Source organism: Elephas maximus, chromosome 8 (genome assembly GCF_024166365.1).
Source record: "Elephas maximus indicus isolate mEleMax1 chromosome 8, mEleMax1 primary haplotype, whole genome shotgun sequence".
NCBI lineage: Eukaryota > Metazoa > Chordata > Mammalia > Proboscidea > Elephantidae > Elephas > Elephas maximus.
Genome location: NC_064826.1, coordinates 121898882 through 121924713, shown reverse-complemented (window position 1 = coordinate 121924713; position 25832 = coordinate 121898882). Strand labels below are relative to the sequence as shown.

At 38.1% G+C, this 25832-nt stretch overlaps 1 protein-coding gene across 4 annotated transcripts in view; it reads left to right on the top strand.

Annotated features, from left to right (window-relative positions):
• The window catches only part of SHLD2 (shieldin complex subunit 2), a 132467-nt gene extending 107046 nt beyond the window's left edge, over positions 1-25421 (top strand). For 2 of the 4 annotated variants that reach the window (XM_049894347.1, XM_049894348.1), the window contains 2 exons: positions 13666-13781; positions 25066-25421. In XM_049894347.1, coding sequence (XP_049750304.1) covers positions 13666-13781; positions 25066-25259 — 310 coding nt within the window. In that variant the 3' untranslated portion in view covers positions 25260-25421. The remainder of the gene's footprint in view (positions 1-13665; positions 13782-25065) is intronic. The other 2 variants (XM_049894344.1, XM_049894345.1) reach the window with 1 other exon arrangement.
• Positions 25422-25832: the final 411 nt, after the last annotated feature.

Below are 25832 nucleotides of genomic sequence, written 5' to 3'. Positions count from 1 at the left end.
TAGCCAATTCAATGAAAAACACATTGCTTTTCAAATAATAAATGTTCACAAGTATAGGATAATCATTTTCTTTTTACCTTATAAATAAAATGCCTTTAGAAAATAGTCTCAATATTTAATGTTCTTTTCTATTAGTTCTAAATACTGCAGTATCTAAAAACTAAATAGAAGTATGTTTATCATTATCATGGCATACTATAATAAAGTTTACAGAATCTTAATCCATAAGCCTCATTTCCTTTCACAGATATTTTATGTTTTTTATAAATAAGTAAATTAATTTTATTATTTTAAAAATTGCTGTTATGGAAAAGAAAATGGAATTAAGATGCATGGCATATAACAAATATAATTAATGAAAATTAATTTTTTATCAACAGTTAAGACTCCTTATAGAGTATATTCAGTAAAATCTGCAAAAGGCAGAAACCTGTAAGAGAAAGAAAATTCAAATATTTTCCACTAATAGAGAGCGAGAGAAAACTGGTTAGACCGCACCCTGTCAAAGGCAGAAAACTTGCCAAACCTGGAAAAACAAGGAAGTCCCATCAAGTTTCGGCTCTCACAGCTTTCACTGTTAATTTTTAAATGACATATTTTACATCATTCCAAATGTTTCTGTTCAGTGTCATGATTTATGGGACAGAAACATTACCCAATAAATACCCCTTCTGAAGAGGAGCGCCTTTGTATCTTCAGTGTATGATGAAGAGAACTTCAGAGATGAGTATCAGCTCAACATGGTATAACCTAGTATGAGGAATGGAAACCCTGGTTGCGTAGTGGTTAAGTGCTACAGCTGCTGACAGAAGGATCGACGGTTCAAATCCACCAGGCGCTCCTTGGAAACTCTATGAGGCAGTTCTATCTGGCCTGTAGGGTCGCTGTGAGTCGGAATTGACTCGATGGCACTGGGTTTGGTTTTTTGGTTTCGTGTGAGGAGTCTGAGGTACAGTCCTAAGCTATACCACACTAAAGGTGTGGTGCTTGTCTTGTTTGCATGTTGGATTGATATGATAAGAGTTGCTTAAAACCTTTACATTGCTTTTAGGTTTAGTGTCCAGATTATTTGGCTTTCTTAAAAAAAAAATTTAAGAATAACAGACTCCCTTGAAGTTATCAAGTATGTGGATCAAAAATTATCTACATAAATTAGTCAGCAAACTGAACAAGAAAAAGTTCTGATTGCTTGTTTTTCCAAGACTCTATCAATCAAATATTAGGTACCCACAAATATTTACCTAATACTTAGTGCAGTGGAGGCTATATTGATATATAAGTATACTTCTTTTACTCAAAAAACTTAAGACCCCGTTTATGAAACAGTTAGTAGATACTTGTATAGCATGCCAGTCCCAAACTATGAGTGGGTTAATCACATTTTAAGTTAGTTGTTCGTAACTTGGAACTGATTTCCCAGTGGAAGCAACATTACATAGTGGTTGGAGTCCCGTGCCAGTCTACAATGCTTATTTAATTGAGATGAACCATGTAGATAACATAATTCTTAAAGCTGTTATAGAACTTGAATACCATTTGTAACAGTATTTTAACAGTGTATGTCAAGAAAGACATTGTTTTTCTGTACTAGGAGCAAAGAAACCAACAGGTCAAACTATAGAGGCAGCACTAGGGGGAGCTTGGGGCTCTCACAAGGTTGGAGTCAAGCTATACTCTGGGGTTTCAGTCATCTGATTGGCGGGTCCGTTTCCAAGGTGGCAGGCTCACATGGCTGACAAGTGGTGCTGTTTGTTGGCAGGAAACCTGAGTTTCTGCTCACGTGGGCCGGTCATCCTGAAACCAAAATTGGAAGTCAGTACCTCCTAGTCTAGAATCACTTGGACCTACTCCAAGCCACTGTTACCTGATGGTCAAACTATTGCAGTGGTAGTCTCTTAGTTGGTCTCCTTCTACCTTTGCCTTCTGTAGTCCATTCTCCACACAACTAACGGAATAGTCACTCCTTGCGTAAAAACAATTCACCGTTGCCAGTTACACCTGCTGCCTCTGCGATTTCATCTGCCGCTCGCTGTGCCCCAGCCGCACTGGACTTTGTTCTGTTCTTCAGCACTCCAAAGTTTTTTCTCCTCAAGGCTTTCTCACGTGCTCTTCCCACTGCCTGACACCACAAGTCTGGCTCCTTCATGTTTTAGTTTAAATGCCAGCCATCCCTTCCCTAATCACCTCCTTTATTTTCTGTCATAATATCCTGTTTCCTCTCTATGTACTTACTGCAATTTGTAGTTGTTTAGTTGCTTGTCTTTTTTTTTTTTAATCTTTCTTGAGATACAATTAATATACCATAAAATTCACCAATGTAAAATGTACAATTCAATGGCTTTAGTATATTCAGAGTTGTGCAGCCATCATCACAATCTAATTTTAGAACATTTCCATTCCTCCCAAAAGAAACCTGTACCCATTAGCAATCATTCCCCATGCCCCATCCCCCAGCTCCCCAGCCTCTGGCAACCACTCATCTACTTTCTGCCTCTATAGATTTACCTGTTCTGGACATTTCGTCTAAATGGACTCATATAATACATGGCACTTTATATCTGGCTTTTTTCACTGAGCGTAATGTTTGTAGGGTCCATCCATGTTGTAGCATGTATCAGTACTTCATGTCTTCTTGTTGTTCAGTAATATCCCGTTGTGTGTGTATATCTCATTTTATTTATTTATTCTTCAGTTGGTGGACGCTGGGGTTGTTACCACTTTTTAGCTATTTTAAATAATGCTGCTATGAGCAGTCGGGTACATGTTTTCATTTTTCCTGGACATGTATCTAGGAGAGGAATTGTTGGGTCATGTGTAACTGTATGTGTGACCTTTTGAGGTACCGCACTGTTTTAGATTTTCACAGAAGTGTATGGTGTTCTAATTTTTCCATACCCTCACCTGTTACTATCCGATTTTTCTATTATAGCCATACTAGTAGGTGTGAAGAGACCCTGGTGGCATAGTGGTTAAGTGCTATGGCTGCTAACCAAAAGGTTGGCAGTTTGAATCCACCAGGCGCTCCTTGGAGACTCCATGGGGCAGTTCTGCTCTGTCCTGTAGGGTCACTATGAGGCGGAATCGACTTGACAGCACTGGGTATACCAGAGTAATAGGTGTGAAGTGGTATCTTATTGTGGTATTGATTTACATTTCCGTTTGCCTGTTTTTTAATTGGGTTATTATTATTTTTCAGTTGTAAGATTTTTTTTTTTTTTTGTATATTCTGGATACAAATGGAGCCCTGGTGGTGCAGTAGTTTAAGAGCTCAGCTGCTAACCAAAAGGTTGGCAGTTCAAATACACCCAGCCACTCCTTGGGAACCCTATGGGGCAGTTCTGCTCTGTCCTGTTAGGTTGCTCTGAGTTGGAATCAGCTCAAGGGCAGCAGTTTTGGCTTTTTATTTGGATACAAATATTTTCTCCCATTCTGTGGGTTATCTTTTTACTTTCTGTATGGTATCATTTGTAGCTCACACATTTTTTATTTTAATGTAGTTTAGTTCATCTATTTTTCCTTTTGTCTCTTGTGCTTTTGGTGTCATATCTCAGAAACCATTGCCTAAGCCAAGATCATGGAGATTTGCTCCTATATTTTCTTCTAAGATTTTCATAGTTTTAGCTCTTACATTTAGATCCATGATCTATTTTGAGTTAGTTTTTGTATGTGGTCTGAGGTATGGGTCTAGCTTCATTCTTTTGCTTGTGGAGATCCAGTTGTCCCAGGACCATTTGTTGAAAGGACTATTTTTCTGCCATTAAATTGCCTTGGCATCTTTCCTGAAAAGCTCATTTTTTATCTGTCACACTAAGCTCTTCATTTCCTTGAGGGAAGAAACCAGATCTGACTTGTTCACAAATGTACATCCTGTGCTTAGCACAGTGTGTGGTACATAGTAGATACTCAATATATATTTGTTGAAAGGAGGGAGAATGATAGCCTGGAGAAACAGCATACAGTGAAAAGAGAAAAGGACTTAGAATCATCAGGTGAGTAAGGGGAGGTGTGGGTTTTTAGGGGGGAAATCAGTAGTCATGTGTTAGACCTGTCACACTAAATTTCCCTGCATCTATTTCTGAATTTTGTACTCAATTTACTTTTTAAAAAGTTGATGTAGGTAATACATATCCATGGTAAAAATGCAAACAACAGAGGAAGGTATAAAAAGTAAAAGTCTTTTTTCTCATCCACTCTGTCTTTATTGCTGTTTCTGTGATTGGAAGACATTTTTTGTATATTCTTCTAGTCATTATTAGGCTCATACCAGTATGTGTATATCCCTTTCTTTAAAAAGTACATAGATAGAACTCTTACAAATAAACAACAAAAAGACAAACAACCCAATTTAAAAATGGGCAAAGGACTTGAATAGATATTTTGCCAAAGAAGATATACACTGGCCAATAAGCATGTGAAAAGATGCTCATCATTAGTAAATAGAGAGATGCAAATCAAAGCCACAATGAGATACACTTTATTCCCATTAGAATGGCTTAATAGAAGCTTTGGTGGCACAGTGGTTAAATGCTCAGCTGCCAACCAAAAGGTCAGCAGTTTGAACCCATCGGCCACTTCATGGGAGAAAGATGTGGCAGTCTGCTTCTGTAAAGATTACAGCCTTGGAGACCCAGTGGGGGCAGTTCTGCTCTGTCCTGTAGAGTTGCTATGAGTCAGAATTGACTCAGCGGCACAGAACAACACGATGGCTCTTATAAAAATAATGGAAAATAACAAGTGTTGGCAAGGATGTGAAGAAATTGGAGCCATCATTCACTGCTGTTAGGAATATAAAATGGTGCAGCTGCTGTTGAAAACAGTTTGGCAATTCCTCAAAAAGTTAAAAATAGTATAACTGTGGAAAGAAATAACCGTATGACCTGGCAATTCCAATCCTAGGTATATACTCAAAAGCTTGAAAGCGGGGACTCAAACAGATACTTGTACACCAATATTCATTGCAGCATTGTTCACAATAGCTGGAAGGTAGAAACCACCCAAGTGTCCATCATTTGATAACCAGGTAATACAATGTGATACATACATGCAGTGGAATATTATTCAGCCATAAAGAGAAATGAAGTTCTGATACATGCTGTGACATGGATGAACCTTGAAAAAATTATGCTAAGTAAAATAAGCCAGACACAAAAGGACAAATACTGTATGACCCCAATTGTATGAAATATCTAGAAAAGGCAAATGCATAGAGTCAAAAGTGGATTAGTGGTTACCAGGGGCTGGGAGGAGGGAGGAATGGGGAGTTATTGCTTAATGGATACTGAGTTTCTGTTTGGGGCGATGAAGAAGTTTTGAAAATAGCAGTGATAATTGTGCAACATTGTGAATGTAATTAATGTCACTGAATTGTATACTAAAAAATGGTTAAAATACTGAATTTTATGTTACATATATTTTACCACAATAAAACTTTTAAAATAAGTGCTTAGAAAGAATATTATTCATAATATTTCCCTCATATTGTTTATTTCTTAGAATATATCTTTGGTTTCTGTAAGTCCTATCCCTAATATCACTTATAAATCTTCCTCATTTTTTTAACAGCTACGTTGTATACCATTGTACAATGTTCCAAAATTTATTGATAACGCAAAATGATTTATTTCTAATAGAAAAGAAGCCAGTGGGAAAAAATAGCTTTAAATTATGCTTGCGATAGGTGATATCACCTTTATTTTTATTTCTAATAATAATGTACATAACACTGTAAAATAATCTCTTTTCTTATATTAGTATCTGACATTTTTAAATGTATACAGAATAAATAAAATTTGTTATCATTGAAATTCCTTTAAAAATCCCTTCTCTTAATTTTAGAACATCTTAGAGCTGTTTTAAGAATTAAAATTAAACCTGCATAAAAATCCATGCTTTTTTTGATGGGCGTGGCAAGATGACGGAGTAAGTAGTGGCTCCAACTTATCCTTCTGCAACTAACCCACTAAACAATGAAAAAAAAAGAAGCACAGACTGAGATCTTCGAGCTCCAGATGGCAGCTAAAGAGTGGTGAAGAGTATAGGTGAGTCCAGGAACAAGGGAGAGGAAGAATGAGGTCAGCACAGAAGCTGGAAGATTCTAGCTGCTGGCATCTGGAGAACTCAGCTCATCGCAGCAATTTTGTGACGAAGATGTACAACACCCTGAAGAAAGAACATAACATGGGAGCTAAACTGAGGAAGGTGTCACCAATTAGCTGTGGAAGTTTATGGGCCATGCACTTGGGAGGGGGTGCAGGGAGGCCAAGGTGCTGTAAGTGAGTAGTATTGAATCTTATTGAGACCCAAAGCCCGTGGTCTCTAGGACCCAGATAACTGAAGAGCCGCAGGGCCCATCCTCCAGCCAGGATGAGAAAAATACATAAAACAGCCAACATGGAGGAAAACAACTCGCTCCCTGTCTGCAACTGGACACTGTGGGAGAGCTTGTACAGGGGTTGCCCATGAGGAAAGGACATAAAGTGTTCCCCACCTTCATCCTAGGAAAGCCAAGCCCCACCACTTCATCCGCATCTGTGGCCAGCAGGAAAGTCCCACACATAAGCAATTAGCCACAGAGGGAAAGCCCTGTACCAGTTGTACATAGTGAAGGGAAGGAACCCAGCCTCAGGAATGCAGTCTGGGCTACAGTCAACCCCAAAGAAGACTGAGGGACACTAACACCAGCAAAGTCAGCCACCTTAGAACCAGCCAGAATAAGCACTCTGAGACTTAAAACTATTCAAAATGCCTAAAAGCTGTGGCAATAAACTAGAAGCCAAGAATAACAGAGACAAAGCCTCAGATTGAACTCCTGATTCAGTGCTGCAAAAAACCTAAGGACAAGAGTGCTCACTAGTGGAACTTAAGATAGTGGAGGTAAATCTAACAACTGTAATTCCTGTGAAAATCAGAAAACTCAGAATTTCAAAATATCAAAAAAGATATCAAAATATCCCACATTCAACAAAAATAATAAAACACACAAAATCACAAGAAGGACCAAGTAAAAGAAAAACGTGAAAAGGAACTTTCTCCTGTGGAGACAAGGGTAATGGAAAAAGCAGAAAACTTCCGGACAATAGTGTTAAATATATTTAAAGAAAACAGAAAACAAAACTAACAGAGATCAGGAAGCAAATTGAGGAATAAAATGAGAACCAAGAAAATTGAAAACATAAAAAAAAAGAATTACTGGAACTGAAGAATATAACTAATTCAGAAAGTGCAAGAAAAACATTTAAGAATAGGGTCAAACAGGATAGAATAAGTGAAGTAGAAGATAGGGTAATGATTTATCAAGTCTCAAGAGTACAAAGAGAAGTGAAAAAATCCAAATGGAAATGTGGGAATCAATTAAGAAGTCTAACATTAGAATTATTGGAATTCCAGAGTACCATGATAATGATGAAGGTACACAAAGAATTTTCCAAGAGATAGTCATAGAGTATTTCCTAGATCTGAATAGGGAACCAAGCCTGCAAATACAGGAATCTACACGAACTCTGGTTAGAAGAAATACAAAGAGGTTCACTCCACATCACATTCTAATAAAATTCCTGAAGCCAGACAGGAAAGAATTCTGAAAGCAGCAAGAAAAAAGCACGATATAACATATCAAGGGACCTTCATAAGAATTTGTGCAGATTCATCTCCACAAATTCTAGAGTCTAGAAGACAACAGAGCAACATATGTAAAATATTGAACAAAAACAATTGCCAACCAAAAATTCTTTGCCCAGAAAAGTTGTCATTCACAAATGAGGGAGAAATCAAGACATTCCCAAATAAACAGAAGCTCTGGGAATACACCACTACCAGACCAGCTCTGCAAGTATTACTTAAGATAATTCTCCAAATGGAAACTAAAGAACATTAAATACTCGAATCTAGACATGAGAAATAAAAATAAGAGCGATATCTCCAAAAAACACAGCACCATGGGAAAATAAAGGGACCAAGTAGATGATGTTTTCAGGGAGTAAACTCAATAGTTTAGTTCCACAAGCAATACGGCATCAAGTGCACAAGAAGTGCAAATTAAACCTATTTGATATAGTACGTACAATGATGTTAATAGAGACTCACCAGCAAAAATGAGGGAGGGAGGAGCAAGACAGTAGTAGATTTAGTATATTAAGTTGTATGTTACCTGTTTGTATGTTGTGTCACATTTGCAAATTGTGAAATGTAATATGTATAATAACTACTAAGAAATCACCTAGAAAAAATATACAGAAGAAAAGGAGGGACAAATCAAAAAGACTCATCACAAGAAAGCAGCCAAAAACAAAAGATAACAACAGCAGCAAAAAAAAAATGAGAATAAAAAAACAAAGAAGATACGACATTCAGAAAAGAAGTAGCAAAATGAATTAAATAGACACTTCATTTTCAGTAATAACTCTCCATGCAAAAGGCAGAGCATGGCAGAATGGATTGGGAAGAAAAAAATGACCCATCCTTTTGCTGCCTACAAGAAACACAACTTAGGCATAAGGACCCCCCAAAATTGAAAATAAAACGACAGAAAAAATATTCCATGCAACCAGTAACCAAAAAAGAGCAGGGATAGGGGAGATGAGAGGGTAGAGGGGGTTAGAAGCTGGCAAAATGGACACGAAAAGAGAGCGGAGGGAAGGAGCGGGCTGTCTCATTAGGGGGAGAGCAACTGGGAGTATGTAGCAGGAATATATGAGCTTTTGTGTAAGAGACTAACTTGATTTGTAAACTTTCACCTAAAGCACAATAAAAAAAAAAAGAGCAGGGGTGGCCGTGCTGATGTCAGATAAAATAGACTTTAAGTCAGAATCTTTTACAAGAGATAAAGAAGGACATTACATAATAATAGAAGGGTCAGTCCGTCAAGAATACAGAACAGTTACATGTGCACCTAACATCAGTGCTCCAAAATAGATGAAACAAATACTGACTAATATAAGAGGTGAAATAGACAGCTCCGCAACACTAGTTGGGAATTTCAACACGTCACTTTCAGTTCTAGACAGAACATCTAAAATGAAGATCACTAAGGACATTGACTGCGCAAAGGCATTTGATCGTGTGGATCATAAATTATGGGTAACATTGTGAAAAATGGGAATTCCAGAACACTTCATCATGCTCATGCCAAACCTGTGCAAAAAACCAGGAGGCAGTCATACAAAGAGAGCAAGGGGATATTGTGTGATTGAAAATTAGGAAAGGTGTGTGTCATGGTTTATCCTTTCACCGTACTTATTCAATCTGTATGCTGAGCAAATAATCTGAGAAACTGGACTGTATGAAGAAGTACACGGCATTAGGATTGGAGGAAGACTCATTAACAACCTGTGTTATGTAGGTGACACAACTTTACCTGCAGAAAGTGAGGAGGTCTTGAAACCCTGACTGATAAAGATCAAAGACTACAGCCTTCAGTATGGATTTCACCCCAGCATAAAACAAACATCCTCACAACTGGACCAATAAACAACATCATGATAAACAGAGAAAACATTGAAATTGTCAAAGATTTCATTTTACTTGGATCCACAATCAACACTTATGGAAGCAGCAGTCAAGAAATCAAATGATGTATTGCGTTGGGCAAATCTTCTGCAAAAGACCTCTTTAAAGTGTTAAGAAACAAAGATGTCACTTCGAGGACTAAAGTATACCTGGCCCAAGCCATGGTATTTTTAGCCGTCTCATGTGTACGTGAAAGCTGGACAATGAACAAAGAAGACCAAAGAAGAATTGAAGCCTTTGAATTAATGGTGTTGATGAAGACTGTTGAATACGCCATAGGCTGCCAGAAGACTGAACAAATCTGTCTTAGAAGAAGTACAGCCAGAATGCTCCTTAGAAGTGAGCATGGCAAGACATTGTCTCAGGTACTTTAGACATGTTATCAGGAGGGACCAGTCTTTGGAGAAGGACCTCATGCTTAGTAGAGAGCGAAAAAGAGAAAGACTCTCAATAAGATGGATTGCATCTTATTGAGAGTGGTTGCAACAATGGGCTCAAGAATAGCAACAATTGAGAGGATAGCACAGGATCAGACAGTTGTACATAGAACAGTTCGTTCTGTTGTACATAGGATCACTATGAATCAGAACTGATTCAATGGCACCTAACAACAACAAGGACATTGAGGACTTGCATAAAACCATAAGTCACTTTGACCTAACAGACATATATAGAACATTGCACCCATTGTGCATTTTTCTCCAATGCACATAGATTATTATTCAGAAAAGGCCATATGCTAGGGCACAAAACAAGTCCCAACAATGTTAAAAAGATTGAAATATACAAAGCATCTTCTTTGAACATAGCAGTATCAACAACAGGGAGAAAATTATATGGAAAGTAAAATACTACTGAAAAACTATTGGATCATAGAAGAAATCAAAAGTGAAATTAAAAAAAATACTTGAATCAAACAAAAATGAAAACAGAACGTATCAAAACCTTTGAGACACAGCAAAAGTGGCAGTCAGAGGGAAATTCATAGCAATAAATGCCTACATTAAGAAAGAAGAAAGATCCAAAATCAATAACGTAAACCGACAACTAGAACAAATAGAAAAGGAAGAACAAAAGAAGCCCAAAGCTACCAGAAGAAAGGAAATAAAAAAGATCGGAGCAGAAATAAATAGAAAAACAGTGTAAAGAATCAACAAAACAAAGATGTGGTTCTTTGAAAGGGTTAATAAAATAGACAAACCACTGGCTAGACTGACAAAAGAAAAAAACCAGAAGAGGAAAATAACCAAAATAAGAAATGAAACTGGAGACATTACAACAGATCCAACTGGGATAAAGAGAATCATAACAGAATACTATGAAAAACTGTATCTAACAGAATTTAAAACCTAGATGAAATGGACACATTCCTAGAAACACACCTAAACTACCTACCTAAGCTAACACAGACGTTGAGTATCTAAACAACCCAATTATAAAATGGGCAAAGGACATGAACAGAAACTTCACCAAAGAGGATATTCAAGTGGCCAACAAACACATGAAGGGATGCTCACAATTATTAGCCATTAGAGAGATGCAAATAACTGCAATGAGATATCATTTCACCCTGGCTAAAATGGCACTGATTTAACAAAAAAAAAATGGTGAGGATGTGGTAAGATTGGAACCCTTACTCATTACTGATATGATTGTAAAATGGTACAGTCACTATGGAAAATGGTATGGTGCTGCCTCAAAAGCTAGAAATAGAACTATTTACCATGAAGTCAGTTCCAACTCATAGCAACCCTACTGGACAGAGTAGAATTGCCCCTTCAGGTTTCCAGGGAGTGGCTGTGGATTTGAACTGCCGACCTTTTGGTTAACAGCCATTGCTCTTAACCACTGCACCACCAGGGCTCCTTTTTTTTTTTTTTAATGATTCATCAATCCCACTTCTAGATATATACCCTAGAGATCTAATAGAAATGGCACACCTATGTTCATTGCAACATTAGTCACACTAGCAAAAAATATGGAAAACAACCGAAGTGCCCATTACTGAATGAATGAATAAGCAAAATGTGGTATATATATATATATATACAATGGTATACAACCGTAAAGAACAATACAGCCATAAAGAACAATGATGAGTTTGAGAAACATATTACAACATGGATGGACCTGGAGGACTTAATACTAAGTGAAATAAGTCACATAAGTACAAATATTATATGATCCCACTTTTGTAAGAGGACAAAAACATGAGACCGATGTTCATTGGTGGCTACCAGGGAAGTGTTGGGGGAGAGGGAACCATGCTCTAGATTGTAGACACTTGTTGTTTTTGGTGATGGGAAAAGTAGCACTAAATGTGGGAATGGTGAGTACAACTTGACGAAAATAAATGATGTCACTAAGAAGCACTGGAGAAAAAGATGCTTGAACTAAAGAATTTGGCATATATAATTTGGCAACAATGCCAACAGTGACCAAAAAACAAGCACGTGGTCACATATGTATGTGTATAGGCATATAGGTGTACAAGGAGGTACAGGTGTATACATATGTGTGCGCAGATAGAAGTATTTATCATGTACCTGTAAGTACAGATAAATGTGTACAGACAAATATATGCACAGAAGATACAGATACTTCTCAGGTATAGCCAGACACCTTACGAGATTGGTTTTCTAGGTTTGAGGGCTTAGGACCTTAGTGTCATAGGACAACTCAGTCAATTGACATAATGCAGTTTACAAAGTTCATGTTCTGCATCCTAGTTTGGTGGGTAGTGTCTGGGTTCTTAAACATTTGCAAGTGGCCATCTAAAATACAACTATTGGTCTCTACTCATCAGGAGCAAAAGCGTAAGATGGAAACCAAAGTCTTACGGAAGAAACAACTGTACGGGGCTGATGGCTTACATGAGCCATGGCCTCATCTACCCCGAGACCAGAAGAACTAGATGATGCTTGGCTGTCATTACGACCATTTTGACCAGGGTCACAATAGATGGTCTTGGATAGAATGGGGAAAAAATGTAGAACAAAACACAAGTTCTTAAAGACCAGACTTACTGGAGCAATTGAGACCAGAGGACTCCCTGAGATACTCTTAAAACCTTGAATTGAAACTATCCCGAGATGACCTTTTAGTGAAATAGCAGAGTGGCACACAAAATGAAAGATATTACCCTCAAGTACAGTGCTCTACCAAAAATCCATCTGTTATGGATTTAATTGTGTCCTCCAAAAATATCTGTCGACGTGGCTACGCCATGATTCCCACTATTGTGTGATTGTCCACCATTTTGTCATCTGATGTGGTTTTCCTATGTGTTGTAAATCCTGTTTCTATGATATTGATGAGATAGATCAGCAGCGGTTATGCTGATGAGATCTACAAGATTAGACTGTATCTTAAGCCAGTCTCTTTTGAGATATAAAAGAAAGAAGCGAGCAGAGAGACAAGGGGACCTACTCAAACCAAGAAAGTAGCACTAGGAGCAGAGCGTATCCTTTAAACCTGGTATTCCTGTGCAGAGAAGCTCCTAGACCAGGGGAAGATTGATGACAGGACCTTCCTCCAGAGCCGACAGAGAGAGAAAGCCTTTTCCTGGAGCCGGCGTCCTGAATTTGAACTTGTAGCCTACTAGACTGTGAGAGAATAAACTTGTTTGTTGAAACCATCTACTTATGGTATTTCTGTTATAGCAGCCCCAGATGTAAGACACTGTCTATATGAGACCAGAAGGACACCATTTACTCTAAAACAAAGACGAGAAGATAAAGGGGCAGGAAAACTAGAGTACTGGAAATGGAACACTCAGAACACAATAGAAAGTTGACACATTATAAAAAATGAGCCCTGGTGGTACAGTGATTAAGAGCTCAGGCAGCTAACCATAAGGTTAGCAGTTCGACTCCACCAGCTGCTCCTTGGAAACTCTTTGAGGCAGTTCTACTCCATCTTGTAGGGCCCCTATGTGTCAGAATCGATAGCAGTGGGTTTGGTTTAGGTTTTTTTGAATGTCATTGAACTGTCTGTATAGGAATTATCAAATGGTAACCTAACTTACTGTGTAAACTTTCACCAAAAACACAATAAAATGTTATTAAAAATCCAGTGTTTTTTTAAAAATTATATTGCATATAAGCATTTCTTTAATTTGAAAACTTTTTTGAAGGTCATTTTCTGTTTATCCTTTTTTAGGCCAGCTTTAATGACTGTAGTTGGTGGAGGACATAATGTTTCCATTCAAGTGGGATCAGAGCTGATAGAGAAGATTCTTCTCAACATTCCTGCTGACTGGCTCAACAGAGTTATAGGTAATATATCAACATACTGTTCAGAGGATTTTGGTGAAACCATTAATTCCAGGAAAACAGACAGCGCAGTGGTTAAAGTGCTTGACTGCTAACCAAAAAGGTCAGTGGTTTGAAACCACCAGTGGCTCCACGGGAGAAAGATGGGGCAGCCTGCTTCTGTAAACATTTACTGTTTTGGAAACCGTATGGTGTTGCTGTGAGTCAGAATCGACTGATGGCAGTGAGCTTTTAGATAGTATATTGGAACAGAAGGAACACAGTACTATAAGTTGATTTTTTTTTCTTGTTAGTGTAAAAGCAGTAGGATAATTTAGCTTGAGTAAAACACAAAAGTATGTAAGTTGGAAGGTAAAATTTTCCCTATGCCCGTCTCAGTATATGAATAGAGGGAAGCACATATCTCCTTACTCTCTAAAGTCCCAATTTGTAAGCAAAAAATTAGAACCCTAGGTTTATAATAATTAACTGAATGAATATGCAATACTATATATAGCAAAATAGTCCACTGTCAGAGTGGATTTGCAGATCTCCCACTATGGTGCTAGACATTGCCGGTGGCCAAGAATAAAGCACTGATAACCCACTTGTCAGATGATCAAACTCTATACCTGCTCTCATTAGCCTCAGACTCTTTAAGCACATGAGCTAATCTAGTTCTGTTGATTGCTCTGTTTCTTACTAGTGGGGGCTTGTTCTTGCTTTTTATGTGTCTAGTAATTTTTGCTTGAATGAAAATTTGTGCGTAGAACAGTAGAGATTGAGGTAGACAGGATTTATACCTGGAAATAAGCATGCCTCTCCTCCTACCTCATTACTGGGAGCAGAGGAAAGAGGGATGAGTCAATCTTGTAAGATGTTAAATTGGATTTGGATTTTGTTATTGCTATGGTTACTTCAAATTCCTCTAGCATTATCTTGTGCTTATAGTTTGGAGAGTGATTTGCCAAAAAGTTTTCCTCAATATTCCCAGTCCACCATCAGCGTTAGCCCTTCGCTCTGCACCTATGTCTCAGAGAGAGTTTCTCTGCATATTCCTGCCCCTTCCCCAGTTCGAGGCCTCTGTTGGTTGGTATTTGGTACATCCTAGCCTGGAGGCCTGTTGGCATAGTGGTTAAGAGCTTGACAGCTTAATCAAAAGGTCAGCAGTTCGAATCCACCAGCCACTCCTTGGAAGCCCTATGGGGCAATTCTCCTCTGTCCTGTAGGGTCGCTATGAGTTGGAATCAGTTCAGCAGCAACAGGTTTGTTTTTTTTAGGCTGGTAGGCAGGGTCAGGAGTGATTCTCTTTGATTTTGGTCCAACCCCATTCTTAGGAGAAAGCCCAGTGTCTCTTGGTCTTGGATATGGCAGTTCTGAACGAGTCTGTCCCTTCTGCCCATGGCAGCCAACGGGTCTTATGTGGGACTTTCTTGACCCTCCCCAAGGGACAGAGTTTTTTGTTTTTGTTTTAGTTTTCTCCCATCTGCAGTGGGTTTTCACTTTTACCCTAAGTGACAGGACTTACTACCCTTCCTACAGCAGTTTAAGGCTTTTGTTCCATTACAGGAGAGGTGTTTCCTATGCTTTTCCCATGACGGCTATTCCCCTCCTCTAAGCCTTCACCGTAGTTGGAGGCTTTCTCTGATCTCTTGCCCTGCTTCCAGCCTCATGAGTAGCTGATGCAAGGGAGAAGCATCATGTAGGAGAACCTCTTCGGTCTGTGGTGCTAGCTCACATTTGGCTTTTAGCAATTCCTTAAAAGTTTAGATAAGCAATTCCATTTACAGTAGCACTAAGAGAATAAAATATCTAGGAATAAATTTACCCAGGGATGTGAAAGACTTGTATAAGTCTATAAAACAGTGCTGAAAGAGACTAAAGAACACCTAAATAGATGGAAAGATATTCCGTGCTCATGTATTGGAAAATGTAATATACTCAAGATGTCAGTACTACTCAAAGCGATCTACAGGTACAATGCGATCCCGATCAAAATTCTAACAGCATTCTTTACAGAAATGGAAAAACTGATCCTCAGCTTTGTATGGAAAGATGAGACCCTGAAGAGCCAAAGCAATCTTGAAGAAGGACAAAGTAGGAGACCTCACACTTCCTGATTTCAAAATACATTACGTATTTGTGGTAACTACTAAAATACTCAAAAAAAATACACAGAAGGGAAGAAGGAAGAAATCAAAAGGCTCGACACAAAACAGCTAAACACACACACACAAAAAAAAAATATGAAATTGTGGGACAAAGAAGATATAAGGCACACAAAAAACAATCAGCAAAATGAGTGAAGCAGGTACTTCATTTTCAGTAATTAGTTTAGATATAAAGGGTCTGAACACCCCATTTAAGAGATAGAGTGACAGAATGGATTAAAAAAACATGATTCATCCTTATGCTGCCAACAAGACACATGCCGTAGACATAAGGCTACGAACAGACTGAAACGAAAAGGATAGAAAAGAATATTCCATGCAACTGGTAACCAGAAAAGACCAGGAATGGCCACACTGATATCAGATAAAATAGACTTTAAATCAGAATCTATTATAAGAGATAAAGAAGGACATTACATAATAATAAAAGGTGAACTCATCAAGAAAACATAACAATTATAAATATATACACACCTAGCATCAGTGCCCCAAAATATATGAAGCAAATATTGACTGATATGAAAGGAGTAGTAGACAACTCCACAGTCATTGTTGGGGACTTCAGTACACCACTTTCAATTCTGGACAGAGCATCTAAAAAGAAGATCAGTAAGGACATGTTGTTTTTGTTAGGTGCTGTCAAGTCAGTTCCAATTCATAGCAACTCTGCGTATAACCAAATGAAACACTGCCTGGTCATGTGCCATCCTCAAAATCATTGTTGTGCTTGAGCCCATTGTTGCAGCCACTGTGTCAGTCCATCTCATTGAGAGTCTTCTTTTTTGCTGACCTTCTACCATGGATAATACCCCTCTCCAGGGACTGATCCCTCCTGATAACATGTCAAAAGTATGTGAGACATAGTCTTGCCATCCTTGCTTCTAAGGAGCATTCTGATTATACTTCCAAGACAGATTTGTTCATTCTTTTGGCAGTCCATGGTAAAGAGGACTTAAATAATAACATAAGCCAACTAGACCTAATGGACATACGTAGAACACTCCACCCATCATCAGAATAACACACATATTTGTCTGGTGCACATGGATCATTTTCCAGAGTAGACCATATGCCAGGCCATAAAACAAGTCTTAACAAATTTAAAAAGATTAAATTTGTACAAAGTATCTTCTCTGACCACAAAGGAATAATATTAGAAATTAACAGCAGAAGTAAAACTAGAAAACACACAAATTCATGGAAATTAATCAACACACTATTAAATAACTGTTGGGTCAAGGAAGAAATCAAGAGTGAAATTAAAAATTCCTGGAGATAAATGAAAATGAAAATACATCATACCAAAACTTATGGGATGCAGGTAAGGCAGTTGTCAGAGCAAACTTTATAGCAATAAATGCCTTCATTAAAAAAAAGAAGATCTCAAATACTCTACAGCTTGAAGAACTAGAAAAAGAAGAGTAAACTAAACCTAAAGTTAATAGAAGAAAAGAAATAATAAGGATCAGAGCAGAGATAAATGAAATGGAGAACAGAAAAACAGTAGAGATAATAAATCCAGAAGTTGGTTCCTTGAAAAGATCAATAACGTTGACAAACTGTTTCTTGCTAGGCTGACAGAGAAGATGCAAATAACCAAAATAAGAGATGAAATCAGAGAAATTACAACTGATTCAACTGAAGTAAAAAGGATCGTAACAGAACACTATCCACAGCTCTATTTCAACAAAATTGATAACTTTGATGAAATGGACAAATTCCCAGAAACATATAACCTACCTAAATGGACTCAAAGCAAGTAGGAAACCTCAGCAGACCCATAACAAGCGAAGAGTTTTAATCAGTAATAAAAAGCATCTCAACAAAGAAAATTCCAGGACCAGACGGCTTCGTCTTGGAATTCTATCAAACATTTAGAGAAGAACTGACACCAATCCTGTTCAAACTCTTACAAAACATAGAGGGAGAAGGAACACTTCCTAACTCTTTCTACGAAGCCAGCGTTACTCTGGTACCAAAACCAGAGAAAGACACCACAAGAAAAGAAAACTACAGACCAATATCCCTTATGAATATAGATGCCAAAATTTTAAACAAAATACTAGCAAACAGAATCTTGCAACATATAAAAGAATTATACATCGTGATCAAGTAGAATTTATTCCAGGAATGCAAGGTTGGTTCAACATTAGAAAATCAGTCAATGTAATGTACCACATTAATAGAACAAAAAAGAACCACATGATCATCTCAATCAATGCAGAAAAGGCATTCAATAAAATCCAGCACCTTCTTGATGAAAACTCTGAACAAGATAGGAATAAAAGGAAAGTTTCTCAATATGACTTGAGGGTATTTATGAACCAATAGCCAACAGTATACTCAATGGAGAAAGATTGGGAACAAGACAAGGTTGCCCACTCTCACTGCTCCTACTCAATATTGTACTGGAAATCTTAGCCAGAGCAATAAAACAAGAAAAAGAAATAAAAGATATCCAAATTGGAAAGGAAGAGGTAAAACTTCACTATTCACACATGACATGATCCTGTATATAGAAAGTCCCAAAGAATCTAATAAAAAGCTTCTAGAACTAATAGAGAAGTTTAGCAAAGCAAAAATCAGTTGGGTTTCTCTACACCAACAATCTGAAAAGAAGATTTAAAAAAATCAACTCCCATTTACAACAGCATCTAGAGAACAAAACATCTAAGAATATATTTTCCCAGGGATGTGAAAGACTTATACAGTGAAAATTATAAAACACTGTTGAAAGAGATGAAAGAAGACCTGAATAGATGGAAAGATGTTTCATGCTCATGGATTGGAAGACTTAATATAGTTAAGATGTCAGTACTACCCAAAGTGATCTACAGATACAGTACAATCCCAACCAAAATTCCAACAGCATTCTTTACAGAAAAAAAAAAAAAAACTCAATTTTATATGCAAAGAGGCCCCTAATAGCCAAAGCAATGTTGAAGAAGACCAAAGTAGGAGTCCTCACACTACCTGACTTCAAAACATATTACACAGCTACAGTAATAACAGTTTCTTCAACAAATAATGCTAATAAAACTGGACATCCACATACAGAAAAATAGAACAAGCTCTATACCTCACACCATACACAAAAACTAATTCAAAATGGAGCAAGGACCTAAATGTTAAATCTAAAACCATGAAATTCTTCAAAGAAAACACTGGAGCAAAGCTTTGGGACCTAATTTTTTTCAGTGATAGAGTACCAAACACATCAATGAATACATGATCAGCAGAAAACAAAATAGATAACTGGGGCCTCATAAAAGTTAAATGCTTATATTCATCAAAAGACTTTATCAAAAGAGTAAAGAGACAACCTACAGACTGGGAAAAAATCTCTGGGAAAGATATAACTGATAAGGGTCTAATATCTTAAATATATAGAAAACTTTTACAACTTAGCAACAAAAGGACAACCCAGTCACAAAACTGGGCAAAGGACATGAACAGACACTTCATTAAAGAATATTTAAATGGCCAACAAACACATGAAAAGATGCTCAATAGTCATTAGCTATCAGAGAAATACAAATCAAAACCACAAGGAAATACCATTTCACTCCTATAGGATGGACACAGTGGCTGCAACAATGGGCTCAAGCATAACAATGATTGTGAGGATGGTGCTGGACTGGGCAGTATTTTGTTCTGTTGTACATAGGGTCACCATGAGTTAGAACCAACTTGACAATACCTAACAACAACAACAATAGGATGACTAAGATAAAAAACAGGAAATAACAAATGTTGGAGAGGATGTGGAGAAACTGGAACCCTCCTCCATTGCTGGTGGGAATACAAAATGATATAGGGAAAACAGGCTGGTAGTCCCTCAAAAAACTAGACGTAGAGCTGCCGTATGACCCAGCAATTCCACTCCTAGATCTATATGCTAGAGATGTAATAGATATGACATGAACGGACATATGCACATCTGTGTTCATCACAGCACTGTTCACAATAGCAAAAAGATGCAAATAATGTAAGTGCCCATCAATGGATGAATGAGTAAGTAAAATGTGATACATACATACAATGGAATGCTACTCAGCAATAAATAAAAAGGAGTTCCCAAAACATCTTGGAACATGGATGTACCTGGAGGACAGTATGTTGAACAAAATAAGTCAATCACAAACAAATATTGTATGTTGTCACTTTTTTTTTCCCCCCTGCGGAACTTATGAATTTATTTTAATATAAACGATACAGAAATAAAGTATATGAAATGACGTGAACAAGTAAACATATAAAAACTATGTTCATCATGGTTACCACGGATGGGCGGTGGGGGGAGAAGAGGGAGATTGACTCTCTAGATAGTAGACATTTATTTTTGGTGATGGGAAAGGTAACATTAAATGAGGGTGAAGTGTGCCCAGCTTGACAAAGGTAAATGATGTCATTAAAGTGTACACAAGAAAAAAGTCACTGTACCAAAAAGATTTGGTCGACGTTCAACCATTTCAGGAGGTAGCATATGATCAAGAACCAGTGGTACTGAAGGAAGAGTTCCAAGCTGCACTGAAGGCACTGGCAAAAAACAAGGCTCCAGGAATCGACGGAATACCAAGTGAAATGTTTCAGCAAACAGATGTAGTGCTGGAGGTGCCAAGAAATTTGGAAGACAACTACCTGGCCAACTGACTGGAAGAGATCCATGTCTGTACTCATTCCAAAGAAAGGTGATCCAACAGAATGTGAAAATTACCAAACAATATTAATATCACATGCAAGTAAAATTTTGCTAAAGGTAACTCAAAAGTGCCAGAAATTCAAGCTGGGTTCAGAAGAGGGTGTGGAACAAGGGATATTATTGCTGATGTCAGATGGATCTTGGCGGAAAGCAGAGAATACCAGAAAGATGTTGTCATGGATTGAATTATGTCCCCCCAAAAATACATGTCAACTTGGTTAGGCCATGATTTCCAGTATTGTGTGGTTGTCCTCCATTTTATGATTTGTAGTTTTATGCTAAAGAGAATTAGGGTGGGATTGTAACACCACCCTCACTCAGGTCACCTCCCTGAGCCAATGTAAAGGGAGTTTCCCTGGGGTGAGGCCTGTACCACCTTTTATCTCTCAAGAGATGAAACGGAAGCAAGCAGAGAGTTGGGGACCTCATGCCACCAAGAAAGCAGCACCAGGAGCAGAGCATGTCCTTTAGACACAGGGTCCCTGCACCTGAGAAGCTCCTCAACCAGGGGAAGATTGAGGAAAACGACCTTCCTCCAGAACTGACAGAGAGAGAAAGCCTTCCCCTGGAGCTGACGCCCTGAATTTGGACTTGTAACCTACTAGACTGTGAGAAAATAAATTTCTTTTTGTTAAAGCCATCCACTCATAGTATTTCTATTATCGCAGCACTAGATGACTAAGAGATGTTTACCTGTGTTTTATTGAGTATACAAAGGGATTTGACCGTGTGGGCCATAACAAATTACGGATAACATTGCAAAGAATGGGAATTCCAGAACACTTAATTGTGCTCATGAGGAACCTGTCCATAAACCAAAGAGGCAGTCATTCAAACAGAACAAAAGAATACTGCGTGGCTAAAGTCAAGACAGGTGTATGTCAGGGTTGTATCCTTTCATCGTATTTATTCAGTCTGTATGCTGAGCAAATGATCCGAGAAGTTGGACTGTATGAAGAAAATGCAGCATCAGGACTGGAGGAAGACTCATTAACCACCTGCTATATGCAGATGATACAACCTTGCTTGCTGAAAGTGAAGAGGACTTGAAGCACTTACTAATGAAGATCAAAGACCACAGCCTTCAGTATGGATTACACCTCAACTTAAAACAAAAATGCACACAACTGGGCCAATAAGCTACATCATGATAAAGGAAGAAAAGATTGAAGTTGTAAAGAATTTCATTTTACTCAGATTCACAACCAACACCCATGGAAGCAGCAGTCAGAAAATCAGACGACATGTTGCATCGGGCAAATCTGCTGCAAAAGACCTCTTCAAAGTGTTAAAAAGCAAAGATGTCACTTCAAGGATTAAGGTGTGCCTGACCCAAGCCATGGCATTTTCGATTGCCTCATACGCATGTGAAAGCTGGACAATGAATAAGGAAGACCAAAGAAGAATTGATGCCTTTGAATTATGGCGATGGCAAAGAATACTGAATATGCCATGGACTGCCAGAAGAATGAACAAATCTGTCTTGGAAGAAGTACAGACAGAATGCTCCTTAGAAGCAAGGATGGTGAGACTTCGTCTCACATACTTTGGACGTGTTATCAGGAAGGACCAGACCCTGGAGAAGGACATCATGCTTGGTAAAAGCAGAGGGTCAGGAAAAAAGAGGAAGACCCTCAATGAGATGGATTGACACACTGGCGGCAACAACGGGCTCAAGCATAACAATGGTTGTGAGAATGGCGCAGGACCAGGCATTGTTTCATTCTGTTGTACATAGAGTCACTATGAGTCAGAACCAACTCGACGGCCCCCAAGAGCAGCAACATGGCATGTATAATTTTGAAACATCAGCAACAACAAAAAAAAATGTGTGGGTATACATATATATATATGTAGACATATGTGTGTATAGGTGTGTGTATGTGAGTATGTATATGTATATAGGTGTATGCATATTTATATGTATATGTATGCATGTGACTGTATGCACATATATTCACATATATAATAAAGTATACATGGGGCACAGTTACGAATACTTCGTAGACATAACCAAACACCTCTCCGGATTTCTGGGTTTGAAGGATTAGGACCATAGTCTCGTGGGACATCTCAGTCAATTGGCATAAATATGGTTCATAAAGTTTATGTTCTACATCCTAATTGGTGAGTAGTGTCTGGGGTCTTACGAGCATGCAAGTGTCCACCTAAGATACAGCTATTGGTCTCTACTCGTCCAGAACAAAAGAGAAAAAAGGAAACCAAAGACTCAAGGAAGAAAGTAGTCTACAATACTAAGTAGTCTACAATACTAAGTCTACACAAACCACAGCGTCATCTTCCCTGAGACCTCAACTAGATGGTACCCAGCTACTGTCACCAACCATTCTGATCAGGGTCACAATAGATGGACCCTGATAGAACAGAGAAAAACATGGAACAGAACCTCAAATTCCTAAATGAAAAACCAGACCTACTGAACTGGTTGAGACTTGAGGACTCCTTGAGACTGTTGCCTTAAGATACTCTTTAAACCTTGAGCCAAAATTATCCCCCGAAGTCACCTTTTGGCTAAATAACAGATTTCCTCACAAAATAAAAAATGACTCGTGAGTAACTGTGCTCCTTTAAAAATCATCTGTTTGAGACCAAGTGATCAACAATTTCTTTAAAACAAAGATGAGAGTATAAGGGGTCAGGGAAACTAGATTAATGGAAATGGAACAACCAGAACAGAAATAATGAGAATGTTCACACATTGTGAAGAATGTAACCAACATCACTGAACAACTTGTGTAGAAATTGTTGGATGGGAACCCAAACTACTGTGTAAACCTTCACCAAAACCACAATAAATATTATTGTAAACAATTTTAAGTGAATACTTCTTTCCTGCTTCAATGGACCTGTCTTCTTCCCGACCTCTGCCACACTGGAGCCTATGCTCTCTTGGAGGTGCCTGCCTTTCCTCGTATTTGAGTCTCCTTGGCTGCTGCACAACCTTGGCTGACTGATGGGTTCAAAAACAATTTTTGATTTTTAGTTTATTCAGCTTTTTCTTGTTCAGGTGGAAATGATGCTCTTTCCAGCTTTTTATCCCCTTTTTGGAAGATTTTCTTCATCTCATTTTCATCATTTTGACTGTTTTTATTCCTTTTTTCAATGTCCTGTATTATATTTTTTTTTCATTTTTTGCACAGGGTAGTGTTCATATCTCAGAGAAGCATCATTCTCATATCACATATACATCTGTGTTTTGACCATGCCCACCATGAAACTCATACTTTTCTTGGCATTAATTAGATTCTAACCAAAAGTGAAAATGAGGGCACTGAGATCACTTAAGTCCTTGGTGATATAGTGATAAAGTGGTCATCCAGATAATCACTAATGTTGATTATTTTTTAGCTTGTGAAAATGCTAAAATTTTAAATTACTGTGGAGAATTCTCACATCTCCAAAAACTATGTCATTTGCCCTCCAGCAGCCTATAGACCCAAATCCAAGAAAGATGGGGTTATTGGTCAGGGAACTAAGCACTGTTTGAGTATAGTCAGTAGTGCCTTTTCAGTCTAGTATTGAAAACCAAACCAAACCAAACCTGTTGCTGTTGAGTCGATTCCAACTCATGGTGACCCTGTAGGACAGAGCAGAACTGCCCCACAGGGTTTCCAAGGAGTGGCTGGTGGATTTGGACTGCTGACCTTTTGGAAAGCAGCCATAGCTCTTAACCACTGTGCCATCAGGACTCAATAACTTGATTACCCACCCAAAACCCCCTGCCGTCGAGTCGATTCCAACTCATAGTGACCATACAGGACAGAGTAGAACTGCCCCGTAGAGTTTCCAAGGAGCGCCTGGTGGATTGGAACTGCCGACCTTTTGGTTAGCAGCTGTAGCACTTACCCACTACGCCACCAGGGTTTCCATAACTTGATTAGATGTCCTTAAAATAAGAAGACAATAGGATGAATGCAAAATAAAATGATACATCTACCTAAAATTTATTATTTTTATGTTACCAAGATTTAGTATTCATTAACTGATTGAGGGTTCTTTACTCTAAACAGTAAGTGTATGGAAATATAAACCTTGATGAGAGCTGTAGATTAGATAAATACAAGAGTACCTTTCTGATATGAATACTGCCTTTTTGTTTCAGTCCTAACTGAGGAAAACAATCTCGGTTCTTTATTATATTGTTTTAAGAAGCTAATAATTATGCCATGTTAGGAAATGCTGTCGGTCTGAAAAGTGCATTATGTGTGTCTTCCTTTCATGCTCACCAGGAATTGCTTGCCATTATTCTAGAGTTCCTTCAGCAACTTGTAACTAGAAAGAAAAGGTATAGGAAGAGAAAATTAAAATGGGTTTGGAACTTGAGAAACCAAGGGAAACAGTGGAACCCTTCAGTGTTTGTGTTTCCATCATCCTGGGGTGACACTAACACCTGTGTGTGTTTTAATTCCCTTAGTACCGCCCTCAGGCATCACCTACGGAATGGTGGCAGCTGACCTGCTCCATGCCTTCTTGGCACTCAACGGGGCACCTTGTCTACTAAAAATTCAGAGCCTTTTTGTGTTAGATGAAAACAGCTACCCACTGCAAGAAGATTTCTGCCTCCTGGATTTTTATCTTGACAATGTAAAGCACGGCCCTACACCCTGAGATCAGATGAAGAAATTGCAGGCAATTCAAGAAAGCATGTACTGAAATTATCTGTCTTTTGAAATAAACTAGCGACAGGACTTTTGCTTTGGGTTTTTAAATATATTTTACAAATAGAATTGTGCTAAATATGTATTTATATAAAGTTATATAAATTAAAATTTATTTCCCTAAGAAAATTCTATGAGTTTTTTTTTTTTGTTTTTTAATTACACTCCCTTGCCCTCTTCCTTTCTTTCTTTTGGAGACGTCATCTAGCCATCAAGGTACTATGTAGTGGTTCTCTAGGAATTAATGGCTCGGTTATTTGTTCACTGGATTTATTTAGTCCTGGCTATATTTTTTTTTATATTCAGGCAGGGGAGCCCTTGTGGCACAGTGGTTAAACGCTTAGCTGCTAACCAAAAGGTTGGCAGTTTGAACCCACCAACCACTCTGTGGGAGAAAGATGTGGCAGTCTGCTTCCGTAAAAATTTCAACCTTTCACTTCCTTAAAAAGCTAGAAATAGAAATACCATACGATCCAGAAATCCCACTCCTAGAAATAAATATATCCTAGAGAAATAAGGGCCA